We start from the raw sequence: 23,332 nt of genomic DNA, 5'->3' as shown, positions 1-23,332 counted from the left end.
TGTGAAAGTGGCATGCATGTGTGTGGTGTCTGTAGTGTATGTGAATGTGTGCAAAATGTGTGGTGTCTGTGTAATGTGTGTGCATATGCATCTGTGCAAGATGGCTATATGTTTCGAGTCAAGCTCTTAGTGCCCTCTTCCTGCAGCCGCCCAGACTCCAAGCAAAGTGAAAACAGGTAAAGCTGCAAACATCTAGGCTGTCTTATACATTCATGTAGTAAAAAAAGAAGTCTCAAAAATGTAGTATGTATACATATTTAGTACATTTAGCATGTACCCACACATGCACATGCATATGCACACACACAACAAATATTCATATATATACACACACAATATACTTTTTGGAAAGAAGCATTATTCTGCCTTTAAAACGGATGAACTCTTTCCATTGGTGACAACATGGAAGAAATGGAAGGCACTACTCTGGGCACCGAAAGGCACACTCTGCGTCATCTTGCGTACACGTGTCATCTAGAGCTCTCCAAAGCAGAAGGTAGGATTACAGTGCCACACACTAGTAGACGAGAAGACATGGGGGTGTAGGGTCAAAGCTCAAAGTTCCCGTCATTCAGGGACAGGAAAACCTGAAGATCGAAGGTGCAACATGGGAAGAATTGGTGAGAAAAATCACACTGCCCTTCCCCGGGCTCTGCCAACCCTGGAGTCAACCAACTACAGACTGAAAATGCTCGGGAGAAACTGTGCCCAAACATGCACAGACTTCTCTCCCGCCATCATTCCCTGAATATAGTGTATACCTACCGCTACCACGGTGTTTTCTCTCAGGAATCTAGACCACCTGCAGAAGAGAGGAGGGCGGTCTTCTTGAGAGATGAAAGCTATGGCATTTCACACAAAGGGGCTGTGCATTCTTAAATTCTGCTGTCAGTGGGGCTCCTGGAACCAATACCTTTGTGAATACCGTGGGAAGACAGTATGTGACATTTCCCAGGACAGTAGATCTCTATGTCTGTGCATGTTCTCATGTTCATGTGTGCGGATGAGACCAGAGGACAGGTTCACACATGTGCAGACGGAGGCCAGAAGGACACTCTCAGATGTTTAACGTCAGGAGGAGAACACCTTATTTTTGAGAAAGGGTCTCTCATTAGCCTGGAGCTCACCTACTAGGTGAGGCTGGCCAGTGAACTGGAGATCTGTCTATCTCTACCTCCCCAGCACTGATTTCATTGTGTCTGTCACCACGCCCAATGTTAATGTGGGTCCTGGGGATTAAACCCACGTGCTTGAACACGCCACACACTGAGCATCTCCCCAGCCCAGGAGAGAAGATCTCAAATGCGCTTGTTATCCACACTCCAGACACAACATGGAAGGATGACTGGGAGTTTGTTATCTGTTTGCTCTCTGGCCTGTGTTGATCACTCACACTGTACGCAAATATCAAAACAGCACAGTATAGCCATAAGTAAATATAATATTCATTTGTTAGCTACACCTCAATAAAGCTATGGAGTGGGATTATGTTTTTGCAAGTTTGAAAATCTCCATGGATCTGAAACAAAGCTTAAATGTAAAGCAAACTGCAGGCAAAGGTGTTGGTTGGCTGACTTCTGGGAGCTAGGGGAGCTAACCCTTCCCCACCCTCGCTGCTACAAATCGAGATGATTCAGAGGAAGTCCCCACAGCACAGAGAGAGGAGGCTTTGCCATCTGCTCATCCAGGGAGATGGAAGGAGGCAGCTGAACCTGGGCCAGGTTATCTCCTGGTCTTCTGGGGATCTGGGACATTCTATTCTCACGTGGAAACGAGTCCCAATGCAAGGTGACACTTGCCCTGGATCAGTGTCCCTGGGAGTGGAAGGGCGGCAACAGCACATCCCAAACCAAGGCGGGTGACTGTAGATCTCACAGGGGACAGGCAAGATGAGGCTCTTACCACAGTCCAGAGCACACAAGGAAGGCTGGCACCATGGATAATGGCCAGTGACATCAACAGGGGACAAACCCACTCCGAAGAAGAGGAAAGCCCAGGGCAACCGAAAGGGTTTCAAAGTGGCACCTTCAGTATAAGGAGGTGACCGCACATGTCCTCCCTAGCTAGCATTTTAACATTCCTCCGGTTCAGCCTGTGATGTGGAAATCTTGCCGCTTTAAGCATCTAGCTCGTACTTCCTGTGATGAGGCTGGAAATGCACTGTGCGCTTTATTTAGCAACTGACAGATGCAGTGGGAGCAGCTGAGTCCCCAAAGGGCCAGCAAGGGAGAGCGCCCAAGCTCCTGAGACCCGGGTGGTACCCAGGCCAGTGTGTGAGACGGACAGAGACTGGTGGTGACAGGGGCATCATGTCCTGGGTCAGAACACTTTCCTTTGTCTGAAAATGGGACGGTGGGGAGACTCAATACATGGTCCCTCCAAATTAAATAGGGGTTTTATAACTAAATTCAAGCTAGCTGTAAACTAAATATATTGAATTCTCTACTTTCTCTGTCATGGAGCAAACATTAACATTCATGCTAATGAAGTGTTCTCGTTTGCTTTCCTCTGCTGTGCTCCACACCAAAAGCAGCTTGGAAAGGAAAGGGTTTGTTGGGCTTCCATGTCCTGATGTGTCCGTTCCTGAAGGAAGTCAGAGCAGGAACCCAAGGAAGGAACCTGGAGGAACACTGTTCACTGGCTTGCTCCCCATGGCCGGATCTGCTTGCTTTCTCATACCATCCAGGACCGCATGTGCAAGGGTGGCACCGCCCACAGTGGGCTGGTCCCTCCTGCATCAACCAGCAATCAAGTCAACGTCCCACAAACATATGTACAGGTCAGTCCGCTAGAGGCAATTCTGCAGTGGAGGGTCCCTCCTCCCAGGTGACACTAGTTTGTGCCAAGCTGACAAAACCCTGACCAGCACATAAGGCAACTGTGTGTGCTGACTACACAGATCAAAGCAGAAGGTCTACTATAAAAGATGACCACGATGCATGGCCAAGAAACATTGACACACTGGGTGGGACACTCTTGCTGTTTCTATGGAAACTGGGAGGGAAAAGAGCATTGTGAAAGCCCAATCAACCAATCTTAATGAACACGTTAGACAGAGTGAGGATGGAAAAGCCACAGTTCTTGCGGGGCTGTCACGCTTGCTACTTGGCAGGACCTGTCCTCGCTGTGGAGCAAAGGAGGACAGAATGAGACATGCTGCATGGAGTTAAGTGGCCAGGGTGGGAGACAAATCACACTCTTCCCCAGTTCTGAGTGCTGGCCAAGTGGGCAGGCACAGCCATTCCCAGGAGAACAGATCTCTCAGGACCTATGGTGCGTTAGTCAGCAACAAATTCAGTCTTTAGAAAAATATCCCAGAGGCAGGGGAGTTAGGTCAGTGGGGAAAAGTGCTTGTCACATGTTTTAGTTTGCTTCCTCTGTTATGAGAAAGACCACATCCAAAAGCAACTTGTGGAAGAAAGAGTTTATTTGGCTTACACAGCCTGATTACAGTCCATCATTGGGGGAAGCCAAGGCAGGAACCCAAGCAGGGCAGGAACCTGGAGGCAAGAACTGAAGCAGAAACTATGGAGGAATGCTGCTTGTTGGCCTGCTCCCTGTGACTTGCTTGGTTTGTTTTTCTTATACAACCGAGGGGTATCTGCCTAGGGGCGTTATTGTCCACACTAATTAATGATTAGTGCCCACAATCATTAATCAAAAAAATGCCCCCATAGACTTGTTTACAGGCCAATCTAATGGAGGCATTTTTGCCAACTGAGGTTTCACCTTCTGAGATGACCTGAGTTTGTGCCAGCCTGACAAACAAACGCACACTTAGCCACCCCCCACACAAACATGAGGGCCTGAGGTGCTCGCTATAGACATGTCACAACACAAGCATCTGAAACGTCAGCATTCAGACAAGATGAGAAGCAGAGATGATAGGAGAGTCCCTGGAGGTTTATGGCCAACTAGCCTGGTGTAAGCATCAGAGAAACCATGAGACTGTTTCAAATGAGGCAGAAGGTGAGAATCTACACTGCGATTGCCCTCCAGCCTCCACATGCACATCATGGCAGAGGTGCAGCCATATTCACCAACAGAAACATGCGAGCACACACGCAGGCATGCACACACGCACCCACAGACACACAAAGATAAATACTAAAAAAAATAAAAATAAACAAAAAGCCCACACTCTTTGTTAACTCTCAAAAGAGATCTTAAAGGGCTCCCTACATGTCAAGCTCACAGCAAACTTTAATGTGTCGAGATTCATGGACCTGTGGGTGGCAAGCTCCCTGACTGAGACAAATGTTCAAACTAAGAGATACTTAGCTGAGTCACCATTGTGCAACGTTCCTGAGGAGGGCCACGGCTTAATTATTGCTTCGAAGTCTGGACAAAAGCAAATTCTTAGGCCAGAACTTCCCACAGGGCAAAGGGAATGCCCATTGAGCCAGTAAATACTGAACAGCTCCAAGGCCTCTCAGGTTGAAAAATCCAGCTTTCTTGTCTATCCCCTGTGCCTCCCCATCCTGATTTAGTGAAGCAGGCTAGATCACAGTCACTGATATCCCTTATTGCCCCAGATTGGACACTAGCTGATCTGCCAACAAAGCCAGATTCACCTTTCCTTGGAAAGGAAACCGCGAAGCCACCAGTGACCACAGCCAGTTCCTTAGGACTTAATTCTGTCCTGTTTGACGGCTCTCTGCCTGTCACTCTTTCCCCGTTGACTGGCTTTCCTCAGCCCATTAGAAAAGGAAGCAGGAGAGGACTAAGCTCCTCACAGGCAATCTGGAGGTAGAAGCTTTTCTCAAACGCTTGGTGGATAGAAGGAAGCTGGAGTGGGGGGCTGTGGCTGTTTGATGATTGGATACGTGATTGCTGCTTATGTTGGTTGATAGGGTATAAGAGAAGGTGGGAGGGCTGGAGAGATGGCTCAGCAGTTAAAAGCATTCATTGCCACGCTTGCTGAGGACCGGAGCTAAGTTCCCAGCACCTACAATGGCAACTGACAACCAGTATAACAACTCCAGTTCCAGGGGAACCAATGCCGTCTTCCAGCCTCTGCATACGCTATACACATGTGGTGCACAAACAAACACGCAGGCAAAACACCCATCCACAAAAAATGAAAATGAATAAATCTCTCAAAAAGAAAAGGAGGGTCCTGAAGTAAAAGAGGTAGGGTTTTGGTTTGGCATCTGGTCCTCTCTGGGGCAGGTACTCTGGCTGGTATAATTCCGTTTCCCTGGGAGGGAACTGGGAATGCTGGCGCCTGTGTGGGCACACAGCTGCAAAGGCAGAGTAAACAACACAAAGAGCCAGATGCAGCTCTCAGTACCCGGGTGAACACGAATCGATTCTCATCCTGTAACCAGGTATGTGAACAAGTGCTTGCTCTTGAACTGAGAGATGGAGTCTCCAAAGGAGACACACACCTTTGCCAGCAGAGCCTTCTGATTCAGTTTTGCATTTGAAGAGCAACAAGGGTTCAAGGGTTACCTGTCGGCTTCCTTGCTTGGAGGAACAGCTGCTTGTGCTTCTTGAAGGAGAAACCAATTTTTGGGACACACCCAGGTTCTTCTCATCACTCATTATGAAGAGCTGGTCACTTGGGCTCAGCGCAGCCAAAATGCCATAGAAGACGGTGAGGCCGAGAGGACAAAGGCCACGCAGGCAGGTGTCAGCTCCTAGCCGGTGTGTCTAAAGACCATTTTGGATGTCTCGGAGGAAATCCCTGAAACCAACAGAAAAGTAATTGGAGAGGCTAAAGAATTGCAGAGGTTAGACGTCACCTCTATTTAGCTATTTAGCTATTTAGCGAGGCCATACCACATATTATAGACTCCTGTGGTCAAAAAACTCTGCAACTCCCCCATGGGGAGATATATACGGTTTTTCACGTAGCTCTGAAATATGACAGGTTTAAGAACATTAGTATACATTTGAATACAGATACATATGAAACCAGTACTACAAAACACTCCTAAACCACGGTGAGGGACCATTTCACATCCCTATGACAACAACACAATAATAGTAATAGTAAGTAACGGGCACTGGGAAGGATGTGGGGAAGTTAGACCCTGTTATCGGTGTGCAGATAGAATATACAGCACAGCAGAGAGGGGTTCGGCGGTTTCTCAAAAAAATGTAAGCCCAGAATTATTACACAATAGACAGTTTTACAATTTAGATTTACAATATAGAATTTACAATCCTTAGAGAATTGGAAACTGGTGTTCAAAGAGAAAGTTACAGACTATTGCTCATTTCAGCAGTATTTATAATAACCAGAGGTGGACGCACCCTAAACTGATGAATGTATAGACTAAATCTAAGAAAACCTGTAAGAGAATATCATCCAGACACCAAACAGGACCAAGGATTCACATTTTATAATGTGGAAGAACCCTGCAGACACCATGCTAAGTGAAAGAAGCCAAACAGAAGAGGCCATGTTATGATAGTCTGCAAAGATGACATCTACAGAGAGTCAGCGAGCCCATAGAGCTGGGACAGAGTGGACGTGACTGTTTAATGGTCATGGGTCCCTTTGGGGGTAGTGAAATGTTCTGGAACTACACAGCAATGATCATGTGACACTGTGAAACTACTAAATGTCACTGAAATGGGCACTTGGAATTGTTGGAAAGATGAGGTCAATGCAATGTGAATAATAACGTATTTGCTTCAGTTTTATTGCTGTTGTTTTTCCTTTTTTTGTGGGGGAGTTGTTTCTTTGAGAAAGGCAGTGGGTTTCTTATACCAAAGGATTTTATTTGTTTAATTAATTAATTAATTAATTTTGTTTTGGGGGGTTTTTTTTTGTTGTTGTTGGTTTTTGTTTTTGTTTTTGAGACAGGGTTTCTACATGTAGCCTTGGCTGTCCTATAATTCACTCTATAGACCAGGTCGACCTTGAACTCAGAAATCTGCCCGCCTCTACCTCCCGAGTGCTGGGATTAAACGTGTGCACCACCACTGCCTTGTTTAAAATATATATTTTGTTGCTTCTTATTTATTTATTTGGTTTTTTTGAGACATGTTTTTTTCTGTGTATCTATGACTATCCTGGAATTCTCACTGTAGACCAGGCTGGCCCCAAAGGATTTTTTTTTTTAATTCCTTCTAAAGACATCTGTAATGCAATGTAACAGAAACGGGAGGGGAAGGGGACAACAGAATTTCCCACATCTAGTAGCAAACTAGTAATTAAAACAGTGATTAGTGGACAGGGTACATGCTACTCACTGCCAAACGCTATAACAAGGATTCCCACAAGTACTGTCCCATTCTTCAACAGCAGCATCTCTATTTTCTAGAGAAGACCACAGAGCCTCTATGAAGTCAGGTCACTACCCAGATCACAGATAGCAGGAGGAGCCTTTTAAGGTGGAGCTGGAAAGAGGCGTGCCCCTAGTGGCCAGGCACTACAGTGAGAGCTATTACACCATCTCTGATGCATTGAACTCCTGTATGGCGAAGTGCCCAGCGTGGGGAAAAATCACTGACCAAGCCTAGACAGGCAGTCCACTTCCAAGTAGCTATTGAGTCTGCCAGCTGCCCTAGTTATAGGCAGCAATGGGGAGTCTTACACTGAGAGAGAACCTCTCAGACTTCATAGAGACATCCCAGGAAGCACCACCTTCATCCGCAGCCTTGAGTTAAGAGCAATGAATGTGTTTGGTCTGAGGTGCAGAAGGCCAGGACCTTACTAAACACAGTTCAACCAAATTCCACAACTACCCCCACACATGTGGACAGTGGAATATGTTTTATCCAACCCATCCAGTTATGGTGTTCACACAAGTCCAGTTTTTAAAGAAGATTGTTCAAGAACCAATTAGACAGGACATCAAATGGGACTAATTAATAAATACTCAAATCTTTTAATGTTTCTCTGGCAGCTTACACTCTAAAAATAATTACATTAAAGTCGTAAGATAAAATTAAAACAATACAGTGAGAAATCTAAATCTCAGCAAATAAATTAAGGGCCTTATAGTCATAGAAGTCAATTTCCATACATAGTGATTTGATGAGACACCCCACCCAAGCCCAGGTTCATTTGAACACTTGGTCCCTAGTTGGTGGCACTGTTTTGGGAGCTGGTTTAGGAGCTTTTAGGAGGTGTGGCCTTACTGAAGGGAGCATGTCACTAGGGCTGGTCTTTGAGAGTTTAAGCCTTCTTGTCCCTTGCTGTTCACTCTTTCTGCTTTGTGCTTGTGATTCAAGATGCGAATCCTCAGCTTCCTGTCCCTTAGGCCATCCCTCTGGAACCATAATCCCAAGTAAAGCTGTCCGTCTATAAGTTGCCTTTGTTGATTTATGTTTTATCACAGCAGCGGGAAAGTAACCAATGCACCATGTTACGCTAACATTCTCTCCATCTCTGATAGCATTACCATTTGGCCCCAACAATGAATAAGCCAGAAAGCAAACAACATTGGCTCTTCATAAAGTTAGCTCTACTTATAGGGCATGACTAAGTATGACTGAATTAGGAGGAAATTAAACTAGTTTAAAAGTGCCAAGAGAAGCGGGAAGGGCATACTAATAGTGTGTTAACACTGTTGCCTATTGTCTAAGAAAGGGAGGGAAGTACCCAAAGGTATCCTTGACAATTGTGTGTGTGTGTGTGTGTGTGTGTGTGTGTGTGTGTGTGTGTGAACAGACATCACTATGACAACATGTTCACAGTAGACTAGGAATACTAACACAGACTTCTGTCTGTGTGTGCCAGGTTTTGGATTTTTAGCCGAAGGTTCTGATAAAGGCGAACAAGGGAGGAGAGGTATGTGTGATCTGTGAAGGAGGGAGAATGTCTTGGACTGCAAAATGAGTCATGGGAGCCATGAAACCCTGCCAAAGGAGAAGTCCAGACCCCACTCAGGGGTCTGATGAGCGGGGTCACCTTTACCTCCTGACCTGGCCAATCTCACTCTGGAGGGAACTCTCAACAGGCCAAGGTTCAAAGTGGGCTAAAGCTGATACTCTTTAAGTTGGCACTCGGGTAAAGATCTCTGCCAGGACCACACCCCTTTCTCTTTCCCTGTTTCCTCCCATACCCGTTCCTAAAGCAGCCCAAGGGTAGGAGCCAGGAAAATACTGCTATTTTGTTCCCTAGGATCTTGCTGCCTTCTAAAAGGCAAAGCAAACTCATTCGAGGAAGAGGATGGAATAGTTCTCAGTGCAAAGAACAAAGGAGCGGTGTCTCATGTGTAGGGGTCCCAGGCACCACTCTGCTGGTCATTGTACAGGGACCAGTACCCCACCCACTCACGGGGGCTAAGAAGGACCCCTGCATCTTCTCTCAGGAACTCTGTTGGGTCAGGATGGGCCACTGTAGGGAAGGGCTGTCCTCGACTAAGGGACATCTTCTACTTCTGGTAGCTGTCTTGACTGTCTTGACCTAAGAAAGCTGTAATGAATGATAAGTTCCTCAGGCAGAACATGGGGCCAGGAGCCTGAGCTGATGACTCAGGAATCTCTGGGATGCTGAGATGAGGACCAACCCACGGAAGACCAAGTGTTCACACCTGACCCAGTGACCCTTGGATGGGAAAACCTCAATCTAACTCAAGGAACATGCTGATCGAAACAAAATGTAACTGCATCCCTGTCACACACAATGGCCATTTATATCCATTTTTCTTTTGCTGAGGTTTCCCAGGAAAGAGCGCCAATCTTTGAGTGCATATAGAATTGACTTCCGCGAGTGCATAACTACCACCTGGCTTCAGAAACAGAACATTCTGTAGCTCCCAGAAGCTCTGGAATCTCCTGGAGCTGATTCTCTCCCCGTCCCCGCCCCCTGTAAAGGTATGTGCTCATAAATCTCTACAAATTCTTGTGGTGTGCTGGAGGGGCCTCATGGGTGTTTTAGAAGCTTTTGTGGATGTTGTCTTTTACAAGTGTTTGATCTATGGCAGAATTCGGTGTCAGCCCGCTTTCAAGTCAGCCTCATCGTCGAGCTGGGAAGGAAGAGACCACACTCTCCCATTCTTCTAAAGCATGGAGTCTCCACATCTGAGGGAAAAGCCAGGCGCACCCTCGCCAATGTAAAGATACTTTGCCAGGCCTCAGAGCTGGACTGCGGCCTTTTTCACTGCTGTTTGGCTTCTTTAAAAAGATGGGAAACCAGCTGTAGCTACAAGTTCAGTGAGCATAATTTATGCAACCATATGCCATTTGGGGGAGCGAAGAGAATAGAGTCCTAGCAAAACGTGGGGAAGAGGACCGGAGAGATGGCCCATCAGTTAGCAGCATGTGCCACTCTTGCAGAGGACCAGGGTTTGATTCCCAAAGGGTGTCTCACAGCTACAGTAACTCCAGCTCCAGAGGCTCACGCACCCTCTTCTGGGGGCACTAGACACACACGTGATACATAGACATACATTCAGGCAAAATGCTCACACACATAAAATAACTAAGTCTTCTGAAAAAATTTTTTAAATGGGTCAGAATAAAGACCAACATATTTACCAGATGATCCTAGGAAACCTTTCTTTTTTAATTTCACATGAAAAGGAGACACTATTTGGGAAAGAACGGAGGGCGGCATGCATGCCACAACACGCCTTGGCAGGAGCCTAGTTTGAACTGGTGCTCTCTTACTTCAGAATGTACCTTTAGAAAGACAGCCACTTCCTTGTTCTGGTGGAGGGTTTTTTCCCACGCAAAACAGGAAATAGCACGCTTTGTCTCTCAGGACGCCATAAGAAGGAAATGAAAAAAAAAAAAAAAAACCTAAGGTGTCGGGTTTGGACCAAATAGACAGAGCTGAGTCCCATCCCCTCATCTCCTGGCTTTTGCAGTCCAAGACCTCCATGCCTCTTTCAACCCAAAGCCAATAAGGACTGTAAAGAAATTCAGCAGTTATTTCAACAAACCACACACAATCGAGGAGTCCTAGCTGTAAACCATCAGAGCAATGAGCTCTCTGGAAGAAGATACAGCAAGAACGGGAAGGTCACACATTTCATCACCACTGGCTGTCCCCCAAAGCAGGACAAGGGTGGGGCAGACAGCTCAGTCTATAATGTGCTTGCTATGCAGGCAGGAGCACCTGGGTTCAGATTCCCAGCGCCCACAGAAAAGCTGGGAGGGATGGTGCGGGCCTGTAATCCCAGCACCAGGCAGATGAAGACAGGTGGATCCCTAGGGCTTGTTAGGCAATCCGTCTAGCTGAACTGGCAAGCTACAGATTCACTAAGGGGCCTTGTCTCAAAAAATAAGATGGGGAGTGATTGGGAGGGCACCTGACCTCAACCTCTGCCCTTTATATGCCTGCACACACACACACACACACACACACACACACACACAAAACACACACACCAGGTTAACGCTAACAGCAAAGGTTAATGAGAGACGGGAAACAGTGGCCTATAACCCAGCTCCTTGTTCAGCTATCAGGGCTGGGGTCTGCACTCAGGACGCTGGACCAGGTTTTCCTTGCACAGCTGAAGACCAGAAGGCACAGAGGCATAGAGTTCTAGATAACTAGCAATATTTCAGTACAGCAGATAAATTATGCCATGAATTGGCACCAGAAAACCTCAGTGGGGTACCCACTCCTATGCTCTGGTAAAAGAAAGTATCCTGACACAGGTGTGGGCCCTTTCAGAGAACATCTCAGAACAACTCTACTTCAGACACATGTGGAAAGGACAGATTCGGTGATGTGACTTAAATGCCTCAGGATCAGAAGGTTCTGGGCTCTGGTGGGGCCTGCAATCACCTCAGATATTGATGAGCAGCACTGACCTATGTGCAGTACTTGCTGATCTTTCTGATCTATCTGACCACAGTGCCTGACTGTCCCTGGGAACAGACACTGAAGCTCAGAGTTAAAGCCTCCACTCTGGCACCCACATGGCGGCTCCCAGAAGAACATGTTTCACTGTAGCCTCTCCCTCCGGGGAAGACAGGAGTCGAGAGTCTATAGATCCAGATGCCTGCCCCACATGGCCTACCCAGACAGGATGCCATTTCTGCCACCAGCTCTTTCCTGGTCCTTCAGAAGCCTCTTCAGCAAGGCCCACGGGTGAAGCTGTGAACAGCACTTGACAGCAGTGTCCAAGTCTGTGTCTGGGTCATTCATTTGCCACTATGGACTGAACAAAAAATGCAAACCCACCCCCAGTCACTCACAGAATTGTGGAAGCCCAGGGTGAATTCTCACCCAAAGCCAGCATTCTTTCTACGACACTGCATATTAGCTCCATTGGCTCCCTCCCACGATAGGTGCAATATTCTGGCTTAGTTGCTACGGTTTTCCAATGTTTAGAAGTGAAATTTATCTCACTGTAACTTCCATACCTTGCTTCTCATTTCCTCTCTGCAACTAGAGAGGAAAGCGCCAGCCACCTTCCCACCCTACCTGACATCAGACAGACTACCACTTTCACCTGCCACCCAGCAAACAAACAGCCACATCTTTTTAAACACAGGGTTATTTACTCTGTGTGTATGCGTGTGCCTGAACAGTATGCATGTGAGCCATATGCATGCAGGTGCCCATGGAGGCCAGAAGAGGGCGTCAGAACTCCTGGAACTGGAGTTACAGGTAACTATGAGATGCCCCAAGCAGGTGCTGGGAACTTGACCCTGGTCCTCTGAAAGAGCAGCAAGTGCTCTTGACCACTGAGCTCTGTCTCCAGACCCTATGCAGCCGCTTCTTCATTAGTCATTTCCAGCGCATCGTCTCCAGCCCTTAGGAGCACAGATGGAAACGCTCATGATCGGCCTTTGTGCTTCCCTTACTAAAAGACAAGATCCATTGTTCCAGAGAGAACATAAGGTTGCAGTCACTCCCTTGCCTTGAGTCCACTGAAACTGTATTGTTGTCTCTGTCTTCATGCCTGTTTGTTTCTTAAGACAGAGGCACTCTGTTTAGCCTAGGCTGTCCTGAAACTCTTGATCCTCCTGCCTCTGTCTCCTGAGTGTAAGGTTCTTGATACATGTCACTATTCTCATCTATTAAAATTATTAATTTGGCTTTGAGCCTTGATGCTAGAGATGCTCACAGCTCTCTCTGGCTCCAATGTCCTTACAGTTCACTAGGACTGGCAAGTCGTAGGAAATGCTGAGAAGCTGGGCTTGTTTCTCCTAAACAAGACTCTTTTACTTCCTTTAACTGGCATTTATGAGTTCACCATTTTCTCATACCATCATCATTATTAAGTTCTACTATGCTAATGTTGACCTGCTTCTGGATAGTTCTGAGTCACGGTCATCGTTTAACACATTCCCAGGGTGATGTGTGTGTGCATTGTTTGAGACATGTAGCTGGTATTCTCAGTCTTTTTCTTACTTTGGAGATGATGTGGGATTCCTCTCTGTGTGCTGTGAATATGTTTGGTTACCATTGGTTAATATAGAAGCTATTTCAGCTTATGGCAAGGCAGAATAAAGTCAGGCGAGAAATCCAAACAGAGATAGAGAGAGAGAGTAGGCAGATTCAGGGAAATGCCATCCATGTAGCTGCTGAAGGAGAAGGACCTCACCAGAACCTTTCCAGTAAACCACAGCCTCACAGTGATACACAGATTAATAAAAATTGGTTAATTTAAAATATAAGAGCTAGTTGGCCAAGCAGTGTTGTAATTAATATAGTTTCTGAGTGATTATTCACATGTGGGCAGCCAGGAAATGAATGAGCAGTCTCTGTTTACATGGACCAGAAATTTCTTTTGTGACTGTGATATGGCAGATATTCTTGTGTTCTACCAGACATGTGCTTTTCAAAGGTTGGTCCTGGAACCAACAGCATCAGCCTCACATTGGAGCTTATTTGAAATGTGCTGTCCCAGACTGTACCACGGACTACAGAATCTCAAACACAACCCGTCCTCCAGGCGACTTGGATGCACAAGCAAAGCACCCCTTGCACAGATTAATATTCCACCCTCAGCATAAAATCCTGAGTATCTGGTATTTATCCCTCAGGAGGTTGGAGGAGACCTTGGACACCATTCCAAGGCACAGCATTCTGGCTGGCTGCTTATCCACTCTCTAAGCCAGTGGTTCTCAACCTTCCTAACACTGCAACCCTTTAATATCACTCCTCATGTTGTGGTGACCCACAACCATAAATTTATTTTGTTGCTACTTCATAACTAGAAACTTGCTACTGTTATAAATTATAATGCAAATATATGATATGCAACCCCCAAAGGAGTCACCACTCACAGGTTAAGAACCACTGTTCCAATCTGTGGGTAGAATCATCAATTCTGTATGTTTCCAATCCCCATTCCCACACTAAGTCACAAGGCAAGATTTTTTTCATGTCCCTCTCCAGAAAACCAAAACACAGACTTCTGAGATGGGCCACGGCTACTACCTTAAAGCCCACCCCTGGTGACACATTTCCTCCAACAAGGCCACACCTTTTAATCCTTCTCAAATAGTGCCATTCCTGATGACTGACCATTCAATGAAGCCAATGAAGCCTCATATATAGGGACCATGCTTATTCAAATTCCACAGTACCCAATCATTTCCATGGTATTGAGAAATCTTTCTCTCTTGACCCCGAGACAGGTCTCCCCCTCCAACCCTCAGGTTTCAGCTTGAAGAAATAAGAGTACTGTACCTGTGGTATTTTGATGATTTAATAACGTAACCAGAAACAGAAACTAGGCGGACTACACACATCTTAAGCAGTACCCAGATGTGTTCCTATCCTCAGTGTGAGCGGTTCCTCTGCTGTGTGTTGAGGCCAGACTAGCACAGATCCCTTGACTCAGCTGGGTACCTGCCTCCTGCCACCTCACTATTGTGGGTCACAGTGATGTTGCCCAAGTTCAGCTGTGCTGTCCAGTTAGCTCACCTTAGAACAAAGATGGATGAAGAGTGAGGCTGGAACAGCCCAAGTCGCTGTTTTGTGAAAAAAAAGAACCAAGCCTGAAAGCTTCTGTTTGTGTCCTAGGTCTGGGATCCAGGCTTGCAGAACTGCATTCATGCTTAGCTTCTCCTGGGAGCCCAGCTCACTGCAAAAGCCAGCTCTGCACACATGATTCTAGCACGCTTGTGCAGCAATCCTGGGGCTTTCCCAGACTCTGTGCTGGACAGTATGTTTTCTGGTTCAGTTAAACACATATTTGTATGTGTGTATAACACCTAATACGTTTTTGTACATTTACTTTTACTGTGGTCAGGATACTTAATGCGAAGTTGGGAGACTTAAGGTGTACCACACAGGCTTATTAACTTGTACCTATGTACAATGTTGCACACTGGATCTCCACAACTCACCTTGCAAAATCACAACTTTGCACCCACCAGTAACTTCCTGTTCTCTTCCGCCTCCTGGGCCCTGGCACCCATCACTTCTGTGAATACAATGATTTCAGATGTCTTACATAAGTAGAGTCACTCAGTGTTTATCTTTCTGTAACTGGTCAATTTCACCTAACACGTGACCCATTTTTTTTTTTGCCTGCTGTAAGATTGTTCTGCTCATATGATAGGCCACTTGTCGGCGCTGTGTTCCTGATGCATTTGCCTGCCTCTAGGCTTTGGGTAGTTTTTATACCTTTGCTATCATTTGCAATGCTGCTGAGAAGAGGAGGTGACCATCTTCTTAGAGCCAAGCAGTTCTTCCTGATTCTTCTCTATTTATTTTCTTGTCCAGTCATATGGGTATTTACTAAAGTTTTGTGCTATTGAATTCTTTTTCTAAGATTCCACTTTTGACAACTTTACCTTTGCCCAGTGTCTTGAAGGCAGCTGTCATCCAGCTCTTTCCCCTCCCTCCTGCCTGCTGAGTGGCCCTGCACTGGTCCCTCCAACATCAAACCTCCTGACCCTTGGAAGTCAAACTGGCACCTGCTTCTGACTTCCCAAACAATGCCCCCCCCCAATCTCAACAAACTGTCTCTACCAGACCCCCAAATACCACAGAGTATGGCTCTCCCTGACACTCATCACCTCTAATTGGCTTTATATTCCTTTATTCTCAAAACTACCCATCCAGCTTCAGCCCCCATGAGGTTTGGCGAATGACTCAACTTTTCCCACTGCTTCAGCTCAGCTTATCGTCCATTGTCCTAGTCACCTTCCAGGCTTTCTCTCCTGCCCTGTAGTGCCGATGTGCAGAGGGTAAGCAGAGCTGCAAGGCCACTATGTGAAACTTGCCACAACACAGTTGGATCGAGGGCTTTGGACTCCAGCTCTTTGACATTTAATGTACACTACTAAATGTGTGAGTCACATTCTCACCTGAAAACAGGCATTGGTGATAGGCAAGCATCACAAGGTTCTAAGATGAATGAAACGCCCAGCGTGGTCCTTGGCAGATGCCAAGCAACTGTATTTTAGCTGCTCTTACCAAACTCCATCTCCAAAGGCTCACACTCATAAAAGCTCGTGGTACCCGGTCCTCCCACCATAGTATCCTTTTATCCTTCACAGAATTCCTCCTCGCCCACTTTCTCTCTCCCCTCTGCAGAAATGTCCTCCATCCTCCTTGGACCATTTGAGCCAGCACCCTCTCCATGAAACCTTTCTTCCACTTCTCCCTATCCCCAAATGGCTTTGTTTCTCTTTTGGACTCCAGCTTTACTTTGGTCTATGAAAGTATTAGTCATGTTTCCTGGAGTTTGAGTCATACTTTGTATCCTGACTGCTAGATGCTGGTGCACATCCCACTTACAGACTACATTTTATTTGTCCTTACACTCCCTAGAAAAGTTACTAAAAGGATCACTAACAGGAACCGTCAAGCCGGGAACATATTCTTCATGTGGACACGTGTATTCCCACAGGCATGTGCCCCACACTTCCTGTCCACTGGAATCCTTCCGGGTTAGACCACAGACTAGGGAATCTCGTAGATGTGCCTTCCTTCTCCTTTCTTCTTTTCCGTGACCTCTCTGAAATGTCTGTAGAGTACTCAGCCATGTCTAAAGCATGTTTCTTTGTGGCATTCGTCACCTGTCCCCACCACTCTACATCTCTGGTTGATGTTTCTCTGTTGGGCTGGAAGGAAATGCAAAGGTGATAGCCCCTGCCTTACTCTCTCAGGCTTCTAAAGACGCAAACAGGGCAGGGGGACGGGGGGAGTTAAGAGCTCATCAGGAATTAGCAGAAGGAAACTTGGAGTGGGAAATCAGCAATTAACCCTCCTTCTAGCAATGACATTCATTGGGGCTCTGCAGTCTCTGAGAAAGCACCGTCTGCATCCTGCCTAGGGCTGCACACTCTCAGGACAACTGGGGTCATCTCCTTCACATCCTCATTCACACTATTCTCCACTCCATCCCGTTTTCATTCCTTTCTGCTTCTTATCAATTTTCCACTCAGCTCTCTTGATCAGGTGAGCAAATCTCTTGGCCAACACACTCGCCCTGTGATCCTCACTGCCTATCAAACGGTATGGACTACAGCTACCTGCACACCCTCCAGAGCCATTTCCTCTCCACAGTCCACTGTTCCCTGATGGTAGAAACATCACTCAGTGCCTCTGGTCCATCCTACCAGGACACACAACTCGGTCTAGAAACGAAAGCCATTATTTCTGGTCACCATCCCAGCACAGACGTGACTGTATCTGGACAGTTAATGAGAGAAAAATAGAATTCAATCCTATTAAAGCTACTCCAGTTTTGAGCCTCCAGATTTAGCACAAATGATGCCAGCCCTAGGAAGGTAAAGCATGCCTTGCCATTAGGACTCAGATCACCTCTGTGCTCCTCAGTTAGTGCCAGCCACTTTCTCTCTGACTGGGTTCTAGGCCAGAAGAAGGATGCCCTGGGAATGAGAGCCTTTTTCCTTGTTTGCACAAGGAAAGTTTCCAAGTTCTAGGTAAGCATCATGCTTGCCTGAAATAATCCCGTTTTCTGAATAGGGCTGACAGTGGCGATCCACTCCTCAGTCCACAGTGGCGATCCATCCCTCCAATCAGATGTTCTCTCCAGTAGACTGGCGGCATCCTTCCTGCTGCATGGATCGCCCATGTGGTCCCCAGAGCCAGAACGGATCGGGATGAGTAGACATTCTGAGTGGGGTAGAGAAGTTCCCAAGCTGTGACTATAATACCTGAATGGAAAGTCAAGACTGGACCATTCTCTTCGTCCCACAGTGTTGGTCATGATCACTTGTTTTTCTATATTTCAAAGGAAACATTTAGGAAGTTGGGATGTCACAGCCCACAGTCTACAAGCCCTGCCCACTGGAAGGTGAATTGCTAGTTTAAAATCATGCTGGATTTACAGTGAGACTGTCTCAAAAACAAAAAACCCAGGATCTGGGGAGATAGTACAATAAGTAACGTACTTAGCTTATAGGAATAAGTCTTAGCTTGGCCCCCAGCGCCTACATTAAAAATCACAGCATCACACACCTGTAAGCCTAGCACTAGGGAGGCAGACAGAGAAGGATCCCTGGGTCTTATGAACTGTAAGTTCAGTGAGAGACTCTGCCTCAAAACAATAAGGTGAGGAGTACTCGAAAAAGATGCACAAGGCTGACCTCTGGGCTTTACATGCATACGCACACATGTGCACACATACCTGCGCACACACAAACACACAATGAACATGCAAATAAATAAATAAACCAAAAAGGGGCAACAGGGAATAATAAAGGTTGCCACAGTAAAAGATACAAAGGTCAAAGAGAGCAGCCACACTGGGAAAATGCCCACCATTGTGCATCTAGAAACTGCCTGCTTGGGGCACAGGGCTGTTCTCAGCCCTCGGCAAAGGAAGCTAAGGAATGTGTGCTCAATTCCAAGGTGAAACCACGCTGATGGAGGAAACACGCTGTGCCTGAGGGAAAGAAAGCAGAACACACTGGTTGCTGGCAGGTGTTCTAGGTGGCAGTCTAGAAGATAGGATGGGACCCAGCTAAATGGAAAGGGCAAATATGCAGGGCAAAGATGGGAACTGGACCAATGAGACCACTTCCTGTGACATTTCTCAATCTTGGCTTCAGGACAGGGTCGCCGTGCTAAGCTACAGCACCCCCCCCCCCAGCAAGCCTGGCTGTACTTTATATTAATTCCTCCAGATCCTCTGGGGAATTGACAAGCGCCCCTGGCCATTTCTGAGGTTCCCAGAGGGCTGAGCTGCAGGCTCACGCGGTCTTCCAAAGAGAAGGGATAGATTTACTCACAGAGCTGCCTTCCCTTCTTGGGGTGTTTGATTTCACTTGCATGTCTAATGCCAGACCTAGGCCTGTGGCATCTAATTTATAGCAAATTAAAATGCAAAGCAGGAAGTGACTTAGCAGTTTAAAGGGTAAGAAGAGAGAGCACCACCCAAGAACCCAAAATAGCATCTGGTGGTTTAAATTCTATCAGTGGGTGGCAAGGCCCTCCCTTAACTGATGCCTGTTTGGGGGAAGCACGATGGAGTTTTCGCAATCTGCAACGGCATGCTGCGTCTTATTATTTAACTTAAAAGACTATCAATGGAGCCACTATAAAGAGTGAAAATACACTTTTTAAAACTTCTCCACCACCTATGAAAATATACTTATCAGCTCTCTGGAAATGTAAAAGCCTCAATGAGTAATCCTCTATAAACACATTACCCAAGCGCTCAAACAAGAAACTAAATACCCCACTGGGTCACGTATCAGGTATACACACTTCAGGTTTGTTCTCTGCCTAACTGAGAATCTAAGCTCAAAGCAAACTCAGTCAAATGAAGCTCCTGTGATGGACTCATATTGTTCCGATATGGCCAGGGCAATCAGAAGCCATCGCTGGTGAAGGAAACACAGCCATGCTGAATGTAGGTGGCGAGAAAGAGCCACCTAGCAAGTTTTACACTTAGCAGAAGGACGGCTGAGAGGAAACGAACAGGAGATACACCAAAGGTTTCAAGCTGGGGGAAAAAATGAAAGGAAGTAGAAATAGAAGGAAAAGGCAGAACAAAGCAACAGAAAAACCTGGAGTGGATTTTGGCAGCTAAGAGTCAAGAAGTTAAGAAAAATCCAGAAGTACCTCTGCCACCACTGTTGACAGGGAGACTGTCACTCAGTCTCTCTGCTACCGTGAAGTGTGTAAGGTGCAAGACGCAGAGTCTCTTAGATCCTTTCCATCTTGTCTTGAGTTTCTATACTGCTACACAGGCTTGGTAACCATTGAGTTGCCTGTACAGCAAACAAAACACACTGTGCTTTGGTTTTGTTTGAGATAGCCTCATTATGTAACCCAGGCTGGCCTGGAACCTGCAGTCTCTCTGCCTCCCACATGCTATGACAGGGATATGCCACCTCACTCATTAGATGGCCCTCTGCTCCTCATGCTGCTAGAAAAGCAGGGGTGGTATCCTGTGATGCCCAAGACCCCATGAAGAATGGCAACAAAGCCGCCATCTTAGACAGAGACGCTTGCCCTTCGACTTGGTTACTGTGTTAGTTTCGGTCACTCCTTGTTACCAACTATCTCACGGTGCAAGGCGAGAGAATTAAAGGGGTGTGGAGCTTCCTTTGGCCCATGACTTCTGAAAGATTTCGGTCCATTGTAGTGGGAAAGGAATAGTGGCAGAAGCTACTTTCCACATGGCACAGGAAGGAGAGGAAGTGGTGGCGAGCACATTCAAAGGCTTACCTTCCATACCCTACCTACTACCACCAGCCAGACCACAACTGCTAAAGGGACTTCACCGTTCATAACACCACCACAAACTAGGGACCGAGCAGGCAAAGCATGAAACCACAGGGGACACCTCTGATTCCAGCCACCATGTTCAGAGTAACCAGTATAAAGGCAATACAAGGGAAGGCCCATCTGGAAACAAACTGAGACAGCCCCAGTTCATGCCAGCATCAACCTCCACATACATGTGAACATGTATGAAGGAGCATGTCATCAGCTGGTACGACTCCCTAGCCTACCCGAAGTACCAGCTGGACTGAATGGGACAGAACACAGCCCTTCCGAATCCTGCCGAAACTGTACATCTGGGGCTAAGGAAATTTTGTCATTCTTGTTAACGTACCAACTTTGTGAGTACACAAAGGAGAATATTCATTCTGCCACGCCCACCCATCTGAAACAGCACCAATAGGCCACGGATAAAATGAGTTACCATCAACTGTTCCAGGAACTGCCCCTGCTATCCCACTCCACTACAGCAAACTGGGAGCTTGCTTTGTTTGAGATAGCATCTCATTACGTAACCTAGGTTGGCCTTGAACCAATAACCCTTCTGCCTCCCATGTGCAAGCTTACGGACTGTACCACCACGCTCAGCTTTATCCGAAGACAAACTTTTTACTGAACATGTTGGTGTAAGCCTATAATCCCAGCATTCAGGAGGCCAAGACCAGTTACATAATGAAACCTGACTTCAAAAAAGACTCGTGTTTTCTTAGTAGTTGGTAATGGAACTGTCAATCACGACTTTAAAACACGCATTATATTCTTTATATTCAGCATCACCACCTGCCACGCAGTGCTTACCAGCTCCTCGGGCATGGTAAATACCTATGAACTTCCTTTCAAACTAATGTACTTAGATCTCTCTGTCCTAATAAAACTCCTAGAAGGGTTACTTTCCCCATCGCTGAACTAAACACCCAACAAGAAGCAACTTGACAGAGGAAGGACTCATTTTGACTTACGGTTTGACACTACAGTCCATCAAGGTGGGGAAGGCATGGCGGCTGAAGAGGCTGGGTCCATGGTAGTGGGGGCCCAAGGCTGCTTGCTTGCCCACATCTCAGAGACTCAGCTCAGCAGGCAGCAGAGAGGCAGGCTGGAAGTCAGGATCAGCTATAACTTTAGAGGCCCGTGCCCAAACGACCTACTTCTTCCAGTGAGGCTCCACCTCCTAAGGTTTCCACAACTTTCCAAAGCAGTGGCATTGGCTGGGGACCAACTCTAATTCATGAGCCCATGAGGGGCATTTTGCAATCAAACTGTAGCACCCTGAGATCTTGCCTTTGTTCTCCAGACATGCCAGAGGCCACTCTGACCTCCACATGTGTCAAGGACTGCAGTTCTATGTCTTATCCACTCCTAAATAAAACAGTTTTTGCGTGGAGATTCATCTCTTATATAGCTTTGTCAAAGTGTTGAAATGTTTGTCCCACGGCACTAACTAGTATCAGGCAAGCATCCCTGGCAGGCCTCTAGGCTGGGCAGATGGAGATCATGAGATTCTGGGACCACAGAGCTCGTATCTAAGTGGGCAGCTACACCCACTCTCCTCACCACCATCAGGGTCCTTCTGCCAGGAGCATCTTACTCTTGCCTTCTGGGTCAGACTCAGAAGATTGAGCTTCTTGGCTCAACCACAGGCCTTACCTTTGCCTAATACAAGTCCCTTAGGGTGACACAAACACAGTTTAGTAACATGGACCTATTGGTGGATCAAAGAGAGCATGTTCTGATAGTGACTGACAGACCACAGATGTGATGTAGGAGTCCCCTCTGTAGGCCGTGATTACCATTAATGAATAAAGAAACTGCCCTGGATCTATACTATAGCAAGGGAGAACTGAGGTAGGCAGGGAAAGCTAGGCTGAATGCTGGGAGGAAGAAGGGTGAAATAAGAGAGATGCCATGGAGACCCTGCCAGAGACAGACGTGCCGAAACTTTGCCGGTAAGCCACTGCCACGTGGCAATATACAGATGGAGATGGGTTAAATTAATATGTAAGAGTTAGCCAATAAGAAGCTAGAGCTAATGGGCCAAGCAGTGATTTAAATAATATGGTTTCTGTGTGATTATTTCAGGTCTAAGCTAGCTGGGTGGCCAGGAACCAACAAGCGACCTCCCTCCAACACAAATGTAACATTGCAATTCAAGACTGGGCACAATGATGACACAGAGCTCCCTTTAGACTAGAAGTCAACGTAGCTCACATGTTACTTAATCATACCTCCACACCAGTTTACAGCCCGGGTTCTCAACTGACAACTGAACCTTAAAGAAAATGTTTAAGAAAGTGGGGTAAGTCAGGAAGGGGAGTACAGAAAAGAAGAGAACCCAGTTCTGTCCTTCCCAGCAAGGGCAGAAGCCCCAGGAAAATAAGGAGCTAAAGCAGATGTTCTAAGGGATAAATAGTTCTAAATAAGTGTAAAGAACTATTCCATTGGGAATTACAGTCAAAGTCCCCATTCTGCCCTCTAGTGAGAACCTGCAAACACGAAGGCCTTCTCTGGGGATTATCTAGCAAAGACTGTACTGCAATGATCCAGTCCCACCCCCTCCCAGGACACCCTGAAGGCTGTATGTGCCCTGAAATCAGAGGATGCCAACAGGGCCACAGGGGAGCAGAGCTTCATAATATCACCTGGGTAGAACAACTGAAGCCAAGGGAACAAGGCAATTGATGGACAGCCATTCATCAGAACAGAGTGAACACCAGTCTAGGAAGGGAACGCTCTATGTGTAGAACAGGATTACCC

At 46.6% G+C, this 23,332-nt stretch overlaps 1 protein-coding gene across 6 annotated transcripts in view; it reads right to left on the bottom strand.

Moving 5' to 3' along the window:
* The window catches only part of Osbpl3 (oxysterol binding protein like 3), a 173,215-nt gene that overhangs the window by 79,373 nt on the left and 70,510 nt on the right, over nucleotides 1–23,332 (bottom strand). For 5 of the 6 annotated variants that reach the window (XM_038318195.1, XM_038318198.1, XM_038318199.1 and 2 more), the window contains exon 2: nucleotides 5,455–5,689. In XM_038318195.1, the coding sequence (XP_038174123.1) occupies nucleotides 5,455–5,547 (93 nt within the window). In that variant the 5' untranslated portion in view covers nucleotides 5,548–5,689. Of the gene's footprint in view, nucleotides 1–5,454; nucleotides 5,690–21,540; nucleotides 21,644–23,332 lie in introns of those variants that run through there. The other variant, XM_038318197.1, reaches the window with a different exon arrangement.

Source organism: Arvicola amphibius, chromosome 2, assembly GCF_903992535.2.
Source record: "Arvicola amphibius chromosome 2, mArvAmp1.2, whole genome shotgun sequence".
NCBI lineage: Eukaryota > Metazoa > Chordata > Mammalia > Rodentia > Cricetidae > Arvicola > Arvicola amphibius.
The sequence above is the reverse complement of the archived record's forward strand: the minus strand, read 5'-3'. Positions and strand labels throughout refer to the sequence as shown.